General features: G+C 41.8%; 1 protein-coding gene across 7 annotated transcripts in view; it reads left to right on the top strand.

Annotated features, from left to right (window-relative positions):
• GRAMD1C (GRAM domain containing 1C) overlaps positions 1-16,294 on the top strand; it is a 76,957-nt gene extending 60,663 nt beyond the window's left edge. For all 7 annotated transcript variants that reach the window (XM_034789183.1, XM_034789210.1, XM_034789193.1 and 4 more), the window contains 9 exons: positions 1,811-1,954; positions 4,002-4,120; positions 4,799-4,941; positions 7,003-7,106; positions 7,744-7,923; positions 9,665-9,722; positions 10,424-10,534; positions 11,610-11,715; positions 15,613-16,294. In XM_034789183.1, coding sequence (XP_034645074.1) covers positions 1,811-1,954; positions 4,002-4,120; positions 4,799-4,941; positions 7,003-7,106; positions 7,744-7,923; positions 9,665-9,722; positions 10,424-10,534; positions 11,610-11,715; positions 15,613-15,690 — 1,043 coding nt within the window. In that variant the 3' untranslated portion in view covers positions 15,691-16,294. The remainder of the gene's footprint in view (positions 1-1,810; positions 1,955-4,001; positions 4,121-4,798; positions 4,942-7,002; positions 7,107-7,743; positions 7,924-9,664; positions 9,723-10,423; positions 10,535-11,609; positions 11,716-15,612) is intronic.
• Positions 16,295-17,238: the final 944 nt, after the last annotated feature.

Below are 17,238 nucleotides of genomic sequence, written 5' to 3'. Positions count from 1 at the left end.
GTACTGTTTCTGCCCCCAAATCTCTGACAAAGTTACTGGGTTTGTATAATCACATGTAAAAGTGTTTCTCCCCCACTGCTGTGTGAATAGACCCAGACAAACCAACAAATTTTAGGTAGGTTTTTTTTCTGGGAGATGTTAAAATAAAGTATCTGACTCCCTGTAGATCAGCTGGCACCCGGTTGTTCAAAATGGATGTTTATACCAAACTGTATAAAGCTTGCTCTCTCTCTATGAGGACGGTAAATAGGCAGTACAAAAGGCAAGAAGCGGGTTAGAGTTAGATGTTAAAGCTGTATAAGCTAACATGATAAATGTAAAGCTCACCCAGAGTCCGGGCTCTGATGGCATTTACGTGGAATTCTACCCAGAGTAAACACTGAAAAATGTCACTGTGTAGGCTGTAAACACTCCCTGACGTCCTGGCTCCTTGTAATGTATTCCAGTGCAGAAAAATTCTTACCATAGTGAGTAATCGCTTTACAGAATTGGTTGGCTAAATGGGCATCTCTGTAAACATGATCTTGATCTTCTGGTCTACCCTGTACTTACAACTGGAAAAGCATATTTTGTAATCAGAACATATCACAGGAAGAGAAGTGCATGTGTTTATGTAAACCTTATTTTAGTCTCCTGTTTAGGATGTAAATAGGGCATTCAACTTTGAATTTGGGACCCCAGAAATGCAAATGTGATGGTATCATAAAGGTGATTTTTGTTTGGGTCACTTGTCTGCGTATCACAACTGGAAGTTTTGAATAGGACAGATACAGGACTAGAATACTAGCTGGCTGAAAGCATTCTCAGGGGGAGGGCATGGGGGAGGGGAGGTAGAGAATAGATTATGAGCTGCCAAGGACACCAATCTCCCTTTAAACCATCTTTCCCCCCCCCCCCACTATCATATCTGAAACCTCAAAAACTCATTCCTGCCTGGTAGCAGAGAGTGAAGGCAAAAGCAAGTAGCCCAGTAGCTAAAGAATGAAACTCCGCAGTGGAGCAGCACTGGGGCTCCATAGAGACAGCAGGACAGTGGATGTGGGAGCAGGAGAAAGCATCTCCTCACAGCTCTGTGTTAATGGGGGATGAGGGTAGGGCAGGTACCAGTGCCCGACCCAGGATTACAGGGTGGGAGCATATGCCCTTCATACAGACACACATGGTAGGTGAGGAAGGTATTTTTTGTTAGGGGCAATATTTTTTTCCAAATTAAAAAAAAAAAAAAAAGCCAATGAAATATGTTTTACAAGTAGTTTCCTGCAGCACTTACACAGCAAACATTGTAGCATCCTGCAAGAGTATGGCAAGCTGAAAACCAACTGGACTAGAAAACCACCCTGACTACATTGTCCAGATTGAGTGATGTATACAATGCAAACAGCTGGCCTAGAGTAAATAGTGACAAGTAAATCAATAACATAGTATTCCTTCTATTCTAATCCCCTCAGATGGGTCTAGGAGGGCTGGTAACGCATTTAAGAAAGATTTTTAACCTGACAGGGACCATGTTATTGAAGGAGTAAGTGATGCTATTGAAAGGGACTGATTGTCACCAACTGAGGCTTTCTACATGGAAAAGTACTGGTGAAAGGATAGTGGAAGGGATTGGTTGAAAGACCAGCTCTGAGCTGTCTCATATTGGTAAATACTGTGCTGTTAGGATTGTGGGAGTGGAAGAGAAGTGTGGATTAATGTTTGGTTATTGGTTGAGCCACAACAGAGGATCAAGCATTAAAATGTCTTTTTTACTGTGGGCAGATGATGGGTCCCATCCATTTCCTTAACCTGTTCCTCTCCATTTCCTTATCAGCCAAGGAGACTGTCCCTGAGAATGACCTGCACGGGAGACTCTTTATTAATAGAGTTTTCAATATCAGCGCAGACAAGATGTTTGAAATGCTTTTCACCAATTCCCATTTCATGCAGAGATTTCTCAACACCAGGAATATAGTAGGTAATATAGTTTCCCCTTTCAATTCATGTAAAGATTTATGCTAGAAAAAATTACATTCTCAATCTTGGTGAGAGAAGTGTTAATGTAGTCGGAGATGAATAACCAAAGCTCAACAGATTCTGCCCATAAAGGGGGAATTAAACCTGCTTTTAAATATAAGGTTCTACTTTGAAAAGGACTACGTAAACCTGGCCCTTTCCTTCTCCCTGTGTGTGTTAAGACTCAAAGCTCTGACGAAGTAATAAGTGTTTACACTTTTACTTCTTTTTGCCAAGTTCAGCTCTAGGACAATGAGCTGGAGTCTCTTCTACCTACTACATCAGCATCAGAATTGCTAGCTATGTTCCAGTGACAGGACTAATCAGTTACATCTATACTACCTCACTGACAACAGCTAGCACAAGCGTAACTGAGGGACGAATGTGACGGTAATAGGGTTGGCCAGGAGTAATAATGGCAGGATCTTTTTTACAAAATCTTTCTTCTTCAAAATGAAAAGAAATCTAACTGAACTACCAAGGTGTGTACAAGATTAGATTGATTAACCTCATGGATTTTATCACTGTAACCTATGTGTGTCCTCACCCCACACCCTCTTTATTGTTTTAACTCCACTCATTATGTCCTAGATAATATCAAATCTTAATTTCTTTGGAGCAAGGACCATATCTTTCTATCTGTGCTGCACTTTGTCTAGCATATTTTTGGTGCTGTAAAATAATAATTCTTATACAAGAGTCAAAAAAAATGAGCTTGACTTTTAGATAGGAGGGTGTGTGTTCAGGACTGTCAGAAAAAAATTTTTTATTTATAAAATGAGTGTGCTTGTTCTGGAGTTATTGAGACAATGAACACAGAAACAATATCCTCTTTACATTCACTTTTCAGAGTAGAACCTTCACAGTACATATTAATGTTACAACATTAAAATCAATCACATATTAAATTATTTAAAGTCTCTGCTTTATTGATTAGGGTATTGGCTCAATAGTTTTTTTTTTTTTTAAATCATGTTATATTCAAGTAATAGTAAAGTTCATACAGTTTGCACGTAGAATAAATCATTGCATCCTCCTAAATTAACACTCACAGGCTTTAATTTTCTGGGCAAGTAAATTTTATTTATTGAGATCATAGAAACAGAAGATAAAGTCCAAAAGAGAGTAATATTTGTTCAGTGTCAGATTTTAAGGCAAATCAGCAAGAGCTATCTCATTAATGCTAATGAACTTTATAACCTCCATCCTAGGCAGATGGAACACAGTGTAGCTTTTCATTTAAAGCCTTTCTTTAATTTTTCCCATGGTCTATTCTGCTCTTCTAGCATCTAGCAGACATGAGAGTCCAGAAATACTGGTCAGTGTTTCTGTCACTTTTCCCTATTCTTGTAAATTACCAACCATCTGGATTGGTTCCAGGCTGGCCTTTCCACTGGAAAACTCCTATGTCCAAAAGCAAGAAAGGAGTTACAAGCAGAAAGTGACAAGACCGTGTGTGTGTGGAGGTATTCCCTCCTCCTCCTCCAACACACTTCCGAATTCTGACCTCTAAACACTCAGGCCCCATTCTCCATTTCCTTACCTTTGTGTTCTTGTTCACACCTATTCAGAGTTGGTGTGAAATGGTCTCCAATCAGAGTGATGGTGTTTTGCAGTCACTGACATTTAACAGGTTTCAGAGTAACAGCCGTGTTAGTCTGTATCCGCAAAAGGAAGAACAGGAGTACTTGTGGCACCTTAGAGACTAACAAATTTATTAGAGCATAAGCTTTCGTGGACTACAGCCCACTTCTTCGGATGTGACATTTCACAGGTGTGAATGATGACACAAGATGTGCAAGGCAAGGGAGAATCAGGCTCTCTGGCATCCCTCAGTGAGTAACATGAGCTGATTCTACATTGCGTTACATAGTAAACATACAGGAACTCACGAAGGAGAGGAGCAGACCTTTAACCTGTTCACTGTGAAACCACTTTCAACCAAGTTAAGGATTGAAACCGCTCCCTGTAAATTGTTGGACATTAATAATTATACATTTTGTGACTAGATGCTGTATCGACCCCTTGGAATATGGACGGCAGTGGCAATCAGTTGAGGACCCTCACCTACACTATAATGATTAACAATCCGCTCGCTGGGAAGTACACAACTGCAACAGAAAAGCAGGTACTGTGTGCATTCACAATGTGTGCCAAAATAAGAGAAACTCTCACTTCAGTATCTGCTACAGTGATGACCACACAGCAGAGTTTAGGAGTTTGAATGTGGCTCAGCAGTTAAATGTGTCATTCGTGATGATGGTCAGCTGCCCTCCTCATCTTTAATAAACACTTACGTAGTGCGTTTCATCTTCACAGAGGTTCGTAAACCTCACTTCTTCCCCACAGTCCTTGCGGGAGTAAGTGTGAGCCTTATTTTGTAGACAAGGAAACTAAGACACAGTCAAGTGAAATGACTATTCAAAGGTCACACAGTGAGATAGAGGCAGAGCCAGGACTAGAACTCAGGAGTTTCTGGCCCCCAGGCCCATGCTGAGAGTTCTAGACCAGTGGTTCTCCTCCTCTTTCATACCAAAACCATCCTGTCCTGCTGGGAGCTAACTAGGAGCCTTCTCCCATTTGGCAATGTGGGAAGGACAGTGGTTGCCAAGCCCCGACCCCTATCTGTGACCATCATGAGTTCTCCACCTGTCTCATTTTCTCAAACTCTTTCAGATTCTTTCCCTACTGCCAGTAGCTTTTAGGTGGTAGTTTTGCTGGCATGATGAACCCAAAGACTGAAGGAAAGAGAACTGAGACTGTGTACTTAAAATGTCTTTTTCCCCCTTCTTTTTTTTATGGGTAGATCCTGAATAAACTGAGCCAGAAAGGTCAGTCTTACCGGGTAGACGCAGAGGTGCTGACACATGATGTCCCATACCATGATTACTTCTACACTGTGAACAGATACTTCATCACCCGCACATCCAATCAGAAATGCAGATTACGGTGAGCCAGAGTGGTGTGCAGCAGGTGGGGCAGGAGAGCCATGTTGTATGCACTGAGGTGTGTTTACTAAAAGAGGTGCCTACATCATGGAAAAGTTGAATTTCTTTGCACAAATTTCTTCCCTTGAAGTGTGGTTCCATTGTGAGAAATATGTAAAAATGGCCCCTTCTTATTCATTGTATGTGTTTCCTGCAAGTATTAGTCAGCTTTGGTGGCTTTTAGTGACAAAAATAAGGTTTTACTCTTGTGACCTGCACAGCCAACATAACTTCAAGAGAATGAACTGGGTTGTACTCCTCCTTCGGAACGCTACATGAAATTGTTTACCAAGTACCAACAAATTACACCTGTGCGTGCTCTTGCACAGTTGTCATTGCCAAAGGCATAACTTGAAGCTATTAAATTGCCCAGGTGTAAGTGAAAGTGGAATTTGGCGCACCACCTCTACTAGTGGTGATGGTGCTCAAGAGAAAGAGAAACCAGCTTGAATCTCAGATCCCAAGCTGACTTTGCAGACTTGGGTGTCATGAAAATCATCTTGTAAACTGAGCACATTTGATGTGAAAAACACTGAGAGATAATGAACATGAACCCTCCTAATACCATTTTTACAGTCAATTTTTGGAGCTGAAGCACACTGTGTAAGAGAATAGGTTTAGTAGCAGTTAATGCTCAACACTGCTGTGTGGGAAACCTGGGTATGATTTTAGGCTGGGATATGAAGGGAAACAGGTGAACTCTCTGCCTGGGGAAAACTGAATGCCTTGAGCAATCTTTCTAGCTAATGTAAGGACTTGCTTCATGTACAGTGCTACAGCAGCGCAACTGCAGCACTTTAGTGAAGACACTAGTACACGAACAGGAGAGCTTCTTCTGTTAGCATAGTTAATTCACCACCCTGAGAGGCAGTAGCTATGTCTGGGAGAAGCTCTCCCATCAACATATGCTGTCTATACAAGGGGTTAGGTCGGTATAACTACATCACTCAGGGGAGTGGATTTTTCCCACTCCTGAGCAATACAATTATATTGATATAGGTCTGTAGTGTAAACCTGGCCTACGAAGCAGCATTGACTGGCTCTGAAGGGAGACTCCTCTGGTCCTCTTTATACAGATATATGGTGATCATAACATCTCAAGGGGAGAGGGATATACAAGCAATGCATGTAGAGCGTATGTGTTGGACGATAGCAAATACAGCATGTAACACCATTTGTAACACTGAGCTATAATTAGAGCTGGTAGAAAAGTTTCTGATAAAGTTTCTTCTGTTTCTGTTTCATCAAACCAGAAACTTCCCAAGGGAACGTGTTAATTTCAACAAAAGTCTGTTTAAAACAATTGGGGGAGAAAAAAGCATTTTGATATGGTCAAAAACATTCCATTTTGACATTTTCAGAAAGGAACATTTTAACTTTTTTTTTGTTTTGAAATTTATTTTAAATTACACCTCTCCCCGTGGGGAGCCAAAAATCCCTACCGCGTTATAGCTGAAACCCCGTTATATCAGGGTAGGGGCGGCAGGGCTCCCGTGGTCATTTAAAGAGCTCCAGGCTCCGCTGCGGGGAGCCCCAGGCCCTTTAAATCGCCCCCGCTGCCACGGCACCGGGGTAGGGGCGGCAGGGCTCCAGTGGTGATTTAAAGGGCCCGGGGCTCCCCGCAGCAGCTGGAGCCCCGGACCCTTTAAAGCACCGCCAGAGCCCCGCTGCTACCGCGCTATACGTGAACCCTTGTTATATCGGGTCGCATTATAGCGGGGTAGAGGTGTATATTAAAAAAGTCAAAGTCGAAATGAAACATTACAAATTCCGATTGGGAACTAAAGCAAATTTTGAAATTGTGGAATGTCCTGTGAAATGGAAATTCAGGTTCCCACAGAGCTCTGGCTGCAAGGCAGTTTACAGTTTTTCTTTACCCATGTCTAATCCCTACCTTTTCAGCGTGAGTGCTGCCAACTGACAATGTCTTACCTATTTATAATAGTGACTGTTTTGGATTATAGACAGCCACTAACTTTACCATTTATCATTCACTTTACCATTCCATTCTGTGCTGTTGCAGGCTTTCCACAGATGTGAAATACAAAAAGCAGCCATGGGGCCTCATCAAGTCTCTAATTGAGAAGAACACTTGGAGCGGGATAGAGGAGAATTTCAAACAACTTGGTGAGGATTTACTTTTTGTAGTAACAGGGTGAAATCTTTTTTGTGGCTGGATCTGGTAAATTTTAGTGGTCATGAAACTGATTCTCCTAGAAATAAATGTACAAAGTGTGAGATTCTCTTTGTGTCTCCTTCAAGTCAAAGGATCCCCTAGGTCAATAATACAGTGGCACCCCAGAGTTAGCAGTATGTGCTTCCAGTATGTTATCAAAGGGCTCCTACAAAAATTTTCCTCTTAGCAATCAATAGTCTTGTGCCCTGGGGATGGGGGTCAGCTCCCAAGAAGGAGGTGTGAGGATACAAAAAAAAAATCCATTAATTTGATTTCCCATTTAAATCAACGTGCTTCCTTGGTTGTAACTATGAGAAAGAAAGCAACAATGCTTAGCAAATACATTAAGCTGTACTGTGCTGGAAAAGTATATATTTCATACCTGTAAAGTATCGAGTGTAATGATGTTAGTACAAGTCGATGGTACACAGTTTAAGGAATCTCTTATGTATCATATATATTTTCTAGAAGACAACAGCCTCTATTGATTTGTGTGCCTTGCCTAGTATTGTCTCTATCATAGCCAGATAATGTGAACTTTCCATTTGAAAAGCGAAGGGAAAAATAAATACTTATTTTCAACTGTAGAATCAGATCTGCTAGTGGAAGAATATGCAATAAACCAATCTATAGAAGATCCTGGGAAACTTATTGCCCTAAGAAGACGACGACGGAATTTACACCGGAATGTGGCAGAGCTGCTTCCTAAGCGTTCTTCACAGCACTCTTCTGGGGACATGGGACTAGAGGCCCAGGGCAACATAGTAGGTGGGTATAGCAGCATCTTTTCTATTTCAGCTGCTTGTCCAAACGTGTGTGTTAGAGAGGGTGTTTAATTAATAAGACAGAACAAATGTGATGCCACGATGTGTATTGGTTAGACCCAGTTAGGTAAAGACAGCTGGATTAATAGTTAATGTTTATTTTATATTACTAAAGCTTGGCTATACAGGATCTGGAGCATGTCTGATCCTCTTTGCAGTGACAAGCATCTGCTGAACTCAAGTGCAATCTATAATGTATTCTGCTCCAAGGTAACTCTAAACCCAGCACAAAGCTTGCACAGGAAGAGCAATGCAACCTGATTTTAAGAACTTGCACAAAATCCCAGAGCATTTAATTTTTGGACTTTAACTACACAGGTAATTGAATGCAGTCCTTGAAATGGTTCCAATATTACAGTTGCCCTCTGGACTCATCATCCTAAATCTTTTTGTTGTTTTGTATTTTTAATTAATTGACTTCTTTTTCAATCTCCTGGCTGCTTCCGTCGTTTCTGGGCACCGAAGCTGATCTAGCACTGTTGCCCCTTCCTGCCACTAGACATGACAGATTGACTTGTAATCAGTCATGGTGTACAGTAACTACTTTGAAAGAGAAGAGGAACATTTGTGCACTGAGTGCCAGAGAACTCTGACTTATATGAAACAACTTAAATTGTAACCACTGAACTGAGAACACAGACTTCAAACCAGGAAAAAAAGCCCTTGAGAATACCAGAGTGAGCTTGGGTTAATAGCATATGTAATTGTGTTAATTCCCACATTCCTAATCTGCCACCACTGCTCCAGCTTTCCAGGCAAGTACTTTTGTCTCCTTGCATGTGGCAGCCTGAATGTATGTCCCTTTGCCAGGCCAGGAAATCTCAATGTTCGGAACTATTGTAGAAGATCAGGTAACTTACACAATTCTAGGTTAACCAGTCAGTGGTGGTGGGTGACATTCTTTCAGTTTGAGAGGAAATGTACACTTCATCCTGCCGTATGCCAATATCAGATTCCCAAAGGTGTCCAACGGGGAGCGGTTTTGCACTCAGTTGAATTTAGTGTTTTCTGCAGGATGATAATTACTGAAACCAGGTTGATTTTTGGTGCGATAGACAAGAAAAGAAACTGGAATGGTTATTGGTGTGTGGCATTGGCAATGTGATCGGGTAGGCATGTGGAAGTGAGTACCCACTGGGAGCTGCTTTGTCTAAGGGTATGTCTACACAGCCAAGCTGCAGCTGTGCTGCTGTAGAGTAGACACTTGCTACAGTTACAGAAGGGTTTTTTCTGTCATTCTAGTAAATCCACCCACTCAAGAGGCAGTAGCTAGGTCGATGGAAAAATTCTTGTGCCGACCTAGCAGTGTCTGCACCAAGGTTTAGTGTAGCGTAACTATATGTTTCTGAGGGGCATGAATTTTTCACACTCCTGAGCAACATAGCTCGGTCAATCTAAGTTTTAAGTGTAGAACAGGCCTAACTCAGGAACATACTTCACAGCACTGCTTTGCATTAGCATAAGAGATGGACATGTAAACTTGATTCTCCAGCTGATTCCTCCATTGGGATGGATAGAGAAATAGTTTCTGTTATGTGCATAAATGGGCATCCCAAACTGTACACAGCTGGTGTGTCTGTCCATTGGGGCTGCCATCTAATCCACCACTTGTTGTGCATTGTAGACTCCTATTTATGAGAGTTAATGTTGAGCATTTCTAACCTGATCTTTTCCATGCCCTACAGGAAGGAAAAGGGATGCTGCAAGGAAGACCACAGCCATCATTGTGGTAATGAGCATCTTGTAAGTACTCACTGATGTTAAACCACAATTTGACTGATGTCTGAGAGCTAATTTTATTTACACCTATATGGAAGCAGGAAAAGGCTATTCATGCAGTCCAGTGCTTCTCAAGCCTATGGTATATGGGCCACTAGTGGAGTCGTCTTTAGTAGTCTTCAGAGTAAAACCCTTTGTTGCTCATCATTCTTAGATTGTAAGGGGACTCTCTATTTCTTTGTGTTTACATGGCACTAGCACAGTGGGGTGGGGTCCTAATCAGGGCTGGCCTTAGGGGCAAGGGATTAGGGTGGTCACCCTGCGATCCCAGCAGCCAGGGGAATGGGAGGAAGACTCCAGGGGAGGAGCTCAATTACTGCGTGGTATGTAGAATGAAAAAGCTGAGTGGTTGAACTAGTCTGCTGCTGCTGCTAATTCATGATTGTTCGTACGCTACATTTTCTAGTATTCATCCACTGTAGTCTTAAAAATGTCAAAGGATGAGACTTCCACCACTTCCTTTGAAAGACTATTTCACAGCCTAATATATCCCACTCAGATACTCTTGATACTTCAAATTCCCTCATGTTGCTTTCTCAGGTTCTTTCCTGAGGGTTTGTTCAGAGAGGATAGAACATTACTCATTCTGGCCATCATGGCCCTAGTAATGCTGCAGAAGCAAAATTATAAGCAATGATTAAACCAGTCTGATTTTCTTTATACAGTTTGCTGCTCTTGGTTTTGCTGAATGTGACTCTCTTCCTTAAACTATCAAAGATAGAGCGTGCAGCTCAGTCATTTTACCGGGTCCACCTTCAGGATGAGAAGTCTTTAAAGTGAGTGAATTTCTGACTGAATTCTTCCTCGTCTTCATCCAGATATAAGAACCTGATAACTTGGACTGGACTCATAACAAGCAAATTTCAGGAGGCAAATCTTTAAATACTTTTGTGACCTGTAGCCATTTTACAGTTGACACTGCTGTCCAGCAAATGGCTTCACATTGCACCACTGGCTTTCTCCCTCTCCAAGACATTTTAGGATTAGCCTGCCCCTTTCTGCACAGTCTACCCTGCTGTATTTCTCCATCTTGTCTCATGGAGATCTACACTTAATTACAGCCTCCTCCTTTCTGCTGATCCCTGCAAGGTACAAATGTCTCAAAGTTCATGTCCCGCTCACTTTTTAAAAGGATGAAGTGACCAGTTTTGGAATGTGATGTAATTTAACACTTAGCAGTTCTGTTGTGCTTTACATCTTCAAACACTGTTCACGTTATCCAATTAAATGCATTACAATGTTTGCAAACGGACTTGAGATTCTCAAGAACCAGGTTTGTGTATCTGACTTGGAGGAGACAATTTGGAAACTGGTATCTCTATATTTAAAGGATTTTATTGGGAGGGCTGATATGTTCATGACTTTATGATGCCTTTAGCTACCCCTCTTCCATTTGTTTAATGCAGACCTTGACACCGGTCTTGCTTCACCTCTGTTGGACATAGCAGTGAAAGACAGAGTTTCAAAATCTAACCTAATCTTTAGCAGGGACAGAGAATGACAATCCTGCTAATTTTGTGCTAGGACAGACCTTTGCAATATAAGATTGGTAGAAGAACTAGATCACTTCAACTTTCCTTCATATGGAGGAATTTACTCCTGTTTAGAAGCCTGAGGAATTCAGTTTAATTACATGCATGTTCCCTCTTAGTGCAATTGTATACACTGGACACTAAGGCAACATCTCTAAGAAAGAGGTAACATAGTTTCAAATGTAACTGTACACAGTCTTAATGTGGTCCTGGCTTGAAAAGTGCTGATGAGTGCAGGTAGAGACCAGTGCTTGCTGGGTATGGATATACAGATATTTATTCCATGGTATTGATGTTTCTCATCATGTTCCCTTTTCAGCTTAGCCCCAGACATGGTGTCCAGAGAGGATATCCCTCAGCGTGACAAGGAACAGGTTCAGCAGGTGAAGGGAGTGCTGCAAGACTCTATTGCAATGCTTGAACAGGTAGGCTTCCTCCCCACACATGCTTTTGTTGCTTCTGAGGTAGCAGTGAGGAAACAAAACATAGAGGTCATTTTTCAAAAGTTTTAAAATCCCCTTTAAAAAGTGTCTTGCTCTGTGAAATAAATGAGCCGGTCTGTGGCTGCCTGTCTTCAGGAAGAATAAAGCTGCAGCAGGGTGTGTAAAGAAAGTGGCAACCTTTTCAGGCTTTGCTCCTTTTCTTTTGCCGGGCTTCATTTGTCTTTCTATACACATTGACTGTTTCCTGAGCACTCTGTATTTCTGTTTGCCTAGAGCACTGGCCAAGCAGAAGAAGAAATAGGAAAAAAAACATTGATTTGATATATTCATTGCACTTTGAAGAATCATAAAAATTGGAAGCAGAGCACACCTATTGAATAATGTAGTCCCTCCTCCTGCCAGTGGTGGATTCTTCCCTAGAGAACGTGCCCCATTGATTTGCTTAGTTCAGCTTCCTATGACTGGGCTTCAACGCTATTCTTAGGAGACTGTTCCACAGCCTGGTAGATCTAACAAATGGCAAAATTTCATTGTCTAAATTTTCCTTTAAATTTTTTTCTCCCATAATGTATAATTCTGCTTCCTTGGATCACCCTGAGCTAAGGCAGAAATCATATCTGCCAGCATAGATAACTCCGGGAATCCAGGCGCTTGAGGCATATCATACTAAAATGCTTAAAAAGGGAACGTAGGCAGGTAGATTTGAGTTTGCTTCTATCCTAGTATGGCCTAGCGATAAAGTCCTGGCAGGAAGCATCATACAGCCACTGGATTTCAAGTTGTTTCCAAATGAAAGTTGGTTGTAAGAAGAGTGGACTTGGATACACAGTGGAAAATGTCATGTTGTGAGGGGTTATCTGGCTACCTCAAGATAATTGGATTCAGATTGGATTGGCTGCCTTTCCGAGAGCAATCAATGCAGGAGTGGAGACAAACAAGAAGTCTTCTCAGGCTGAAACTCAGCCTGTCTTGCTCAGTGAAGTTCTAGGATGCCACAGGGGTGTTGAACTACAAATCCTAGTGGAAGAATATTTGGTCCACTTGTTGGTGGGAGACCATCAGGCAGGAAAGGCACCAGCATCTCACAAACTGGTGATTTAGACCGACACTTAAGAACCCCCCTCTTGATCTGGATAATCCTTTCCAATGACATCTTTGTTTCTAACTTTGCTCCCTTGTTTTGGTGAAAGTTGTGGTGAGGCAGCTCTGGTGTTATCTGGAGACCACAGATTTCCTTGACCATTGTCAGTTTCATTTTAAGCTTGAATATAGTAGAGAGACTGCATTGGTCTTGCTGGTAGATTATCATAAACGAGGCTGTTGGCTATAAGCTTGTTTGGGAATGGTTTCAAACACTGTTACAAGCCACAGTGTGGACAGGACCTCAGATACAGTTGTGAAAAAGGCTAATATAATTCTGAGGTGTAGAAACAGGAGTTGTGTGTAAAACACAGGAGGTAATTGTTCTGCTCTACTGGTGAGGCCTCAGCTGGAGTACTCTGTCCAATTCTGGGTGCCACACTTTAAGAAAGATGTGGACAAATTGGAAAGAGTCCAGAGGAAGCAACAAAAATGATAAAAAGTTTAGAACACATGATCTACTAGGAAAGGTTAAATATGCTTAGTTTTTTGTTTTGTTTTAGTCTTGAAAAAAGAAACCCAAAAGGGGGACCTTATAACAGTCTTCAAATATGCTATGGGCTATTATAAAGAGGACAGGAATCAGTTGTTCTCCATATCCACTGAAGGTTGGGCAAGAAGTAATGGACCTAACCTGCAGCAAGGGAAATTTTGGTTAGATATTGGGGAAAGCTTTCAAACTATAAAGGGTAGTTAAGCTCTATAGTAGGCTTCCAAGGGAGGTTGTGGAATCCCCATCATTGGAGGTTTTAAGAACAGGTTGGAACAGCATCTGTCAGTGATGTGGTCTAGGTTTATCTGGTCTTAGCTCAGAGCAGGGGAATGGACTTGATGATCTCTCAAGGTCCCTTCCAGTCCTACGTTTCTACTATTCTGTGATCTCCCCTTTGCAATGGACAAAGAGCAAGTGTCCATGCTGATCCTTTTACATCTATCAAATACCTTTGATGTTGGTTATGAGGTGGCTTTGGCGCATTTGTGAACCCAGGAAAAGTTAAGATAAGATTGCTTTTGAATGGCTCCATTCTCTTATTTCTGAGAGCACTGGGCAATTGCTCAATTTCCTCTGAGGATTTTTTTTGTGCAGGGTGCCAAAGGCTTTTATTTGGTCATCCCTCTTGCTCTATGTGTATGTAAGATGGCAACAGGTGAAGATGAGCTGGCTTCACCTGCAGTGGCATCAGTGTGCAGATATTTGGCTCTGTCTCCATTTCAGTATTTATATTAAAAACTCCGCATTTTTAAAATATCTGTTAGAGGGTGTTTGAGGGAGAGCAGATATTTGTGGGATCATTCCTTTCGTCCTTCCTCCTTTTCAGGCTCCTCCAGTTGCTTAATGTTGTGGTTTCAGGGCCGCTCAGGGGAGGGACAAGTGGGGCAATTTGCCTCGGGCCCCGCAGGGACCCCGCGAGCCCTGGCCCGGCAGCAGTCCGGGTCTTCGGCGGCAGGGGGCCCTTCAGTGCTCCCGAAAACACGGAGTGACTGAAGGGCCCCCTGCTGCTGAAATGCCGCCAAAGACCCGGACGGCCGCCGGGTCTGTACAAGCGCCGCAGCTCCCCCACTTTGCCCCAGGCCCCTTGAATCCTCTGGGCGGCCCTGTGTGGTTTTCAAACTTTTCCATACTATGGCCCTATATTGTAACAGGAAAAAGTTTGGGGACCCGCCCCACTTCCATCGAGCTATAAAAACAAGGAGGGTGCAGACCGCTGGATTGAGAAGCCATGGCTTAGCAAATGAAAGATTGCAAAATTGACTGATTTTATTTTTTTACTTTTTAGCCTATTAACCTTTTAAACTTAATTATTTATAAATCATAGAAATGGGATAGAAGAGTCTGTTTAGGTACAGAAACTGTTGAGGAGCTCCAAGCTACTCCTGCCCGTCAGCTGCTTAATCAACCTTTCCCCACGCTCCCAAGGAAAATCACATGAAACAATGGTAGTTTTTGTTCTTCCCTGTTCAAAGGTGTACCCTGCCCATAAATTGCTGCTGATCTGATATTAACCACTTCTAGCACAGTTACAAAAGTATCTCTATCAATGAGTGATGGAAATCTCATAAAGTAGAAGCAGATTCCCCATATTTTTTTTTCTTATCTTTCTGACTCTGACTCTCTTCTTTCCTAACTTCCTACCATTCTGACAGTAGTTAATTCCAAATAGCTAAAATGGTATTTTTAAAGAACATAGAAAATTAAATATTGAAATATATTGAGTGAGAATTTCACATTTCCTATTTTTTTTTTTAAAAAAAAATCACCCTCCACTTTTTTCCTGTGCAAGTCAAGGTACACTTTAAATTGCTATAATATTGGGCCCTTTCTGCGTGCTGGCAGTTTTCTGCCTTCACCCTTGTGCCTTAAAGCACACTGAAGGCATCATGCCTCTATTATAGGGCACATCTTGTTGCCATGTTCCTTTCAGTATTTGCCATGTGCAGCAACTATGTTAAAAATGACAATGTGATGGTTTCTTTCTTGCAATGTAGCCAGTGCTACTGCAGCATAGTCTAGCAGGGTAACAGAATTTAGGACAGCTCTGTATCTACGTAGAAATGACAGTCTATGCTGAGTACTGTGCTTGCCTAGCAGCTGTAATATAAATGATTTAGTGCAAACTACTGTTAATATGAAAGGGTGGGAGGGAATTATTCTGAATGTAAAAATAAAACATTTACATCTTATCCTTGCAGCAGCGTAATTTATATCCTTTTGGGGGACTGGGGGTTGTATCTCCACAGCTGAAGAGCTCCCTTTCTATGCTTCAGAGAAGCTTTGATCACCTGAACAAGACCAAGAGTGATGAGACTGAGAGTTAACATTATCAACGCCCACAACTCAAGATGTCATGAGAATGAAGATGCTGCACGTCTGTTTGAGGGTGGGGGTTTTGACATTCTGTTGTCTCAGGACTTCTTACTATTTTTTGCTCAGCAGCTGCTGGTGCAGCTAATAAAGACCTCTGGATAAAACAGGGCAAGTTCTGAGGTCCTGTAACTCTGAGAATCTCTCCCCACCACACCCATACATGTGGTTTTCTTATGAACAAGCCAGAGGTATAAATGAGTGAGAACATTGTACTGTACTGTGTAACTGTGATGTGCAAATTACAGAGAAGAGCAACCTCAGCACAGCAATGATTGTATCTAATGAAATCTGAACTCTTTTATATTGATTTGAAGAATCATTGGCACTAAGCTACAGCAGGGGCAGGACAGGGGATGTTCTGTAAAGAAATAACAGCAGGTAGTGGTTTCACATAGCCAGGGTATTCATATGCTCCTTCACAGACATACATACTGTGTAAAACAAGTCAGCAGTTTGAAATACCCATATTTATTTTTTTAAGACTGTATTTTTTTGTTTCACTCACAGTGAAAGAGCTCTGTGTTTAATCTCTTATTAAATTGTTCTGCATACTGATGGGCTGTGGTAATTCCTCCCACCCTACCCCACCACATCTGTTCAGCTTGCCTAATGAAATTTCAGCACTCCAGGATAAATTGTTCCTTGAGTCCTTGGTGTGATGCCCAGTAGTGAGGAAGCTGTCCTGTCTCTGCTATCTCTAGCCTTTGCAAATGGTCTGACATATAGACATTGGGAAAGGACCAGATTAGAAAACAAAAATTGAGGAGGCCCTTATATTGGTTGGGGAAGCCCTGTTAGCAACTTCCTAAAAACCCTAAACTAGGGTTAACCATGGCTGCTGCTTCAACATTGCCAACTCTACACTAGAGAAACTGGCATGTATAATCATGCTTGAAAAACATGCTTGTACCCCAGCTGTGTTATGGTTTTCATGTCTTTGTGGACAGCAAAACAACACATTATATATGTATTTTAACCCTCAAAGGTGGTTTCCTGATGTGGCTGTGTCATGGGTTTGGTTTTATGTTCACACAAGCAAGAAACAACTATATTATAATATGGCTAGATTACAAGTATGTGAAAGATGGCTGTTTTGTAGTGGAGAAAGGGCCACGATTTCCCTGACCAGTATGAACTGTGCTACAAACCCATGTACTGACCAGTGTATATTGTATTTTAGAGTTCCTTTAAAATAGAACTATATCCTGTAAAAACCAGTGTCCTGTTTACACTACAACTATGAACTGTGTCAGGGACCTGGTTATAATTGTCCCTGACCCAGTCTATTTTCCAGTATAGAAGGGATGCTGAGTATTTTATAAGTATTTTTATCTAGTACAGTTATGGTCTTGTCTAAGTTGCAAACTAGAGCTGTTCCAACCAAAGGGCCACAGTTGTTACCAGGTCCCTGATGCAGTTGTAGTGTAGATGGTGCTGCAGACCTATAACACTGTGTGGCAAAGAAAGTGTGAGTTCAGTGCCTTGCTCTGTATCTACTC

The sequence above is a fragment of the Trachemys scripta genome, chromosome 1 (assembly GCF_013100865.1).
Source record: "Trachemys scripta elegans isolate TJP31775 chromosome 1, CAS_Tse_1.0, whole genome shotgun sequence".
NCBI lineage: Eukaryota > Metazoa > Chordata > Testudines > Emydidae > Trachemys > Trachemys scripta.
The sequence above is the reverse complement of the archived record's forward strand: the minus strand, read 5'-3'. Positions and strand labels throughout refer to the sequence as shown.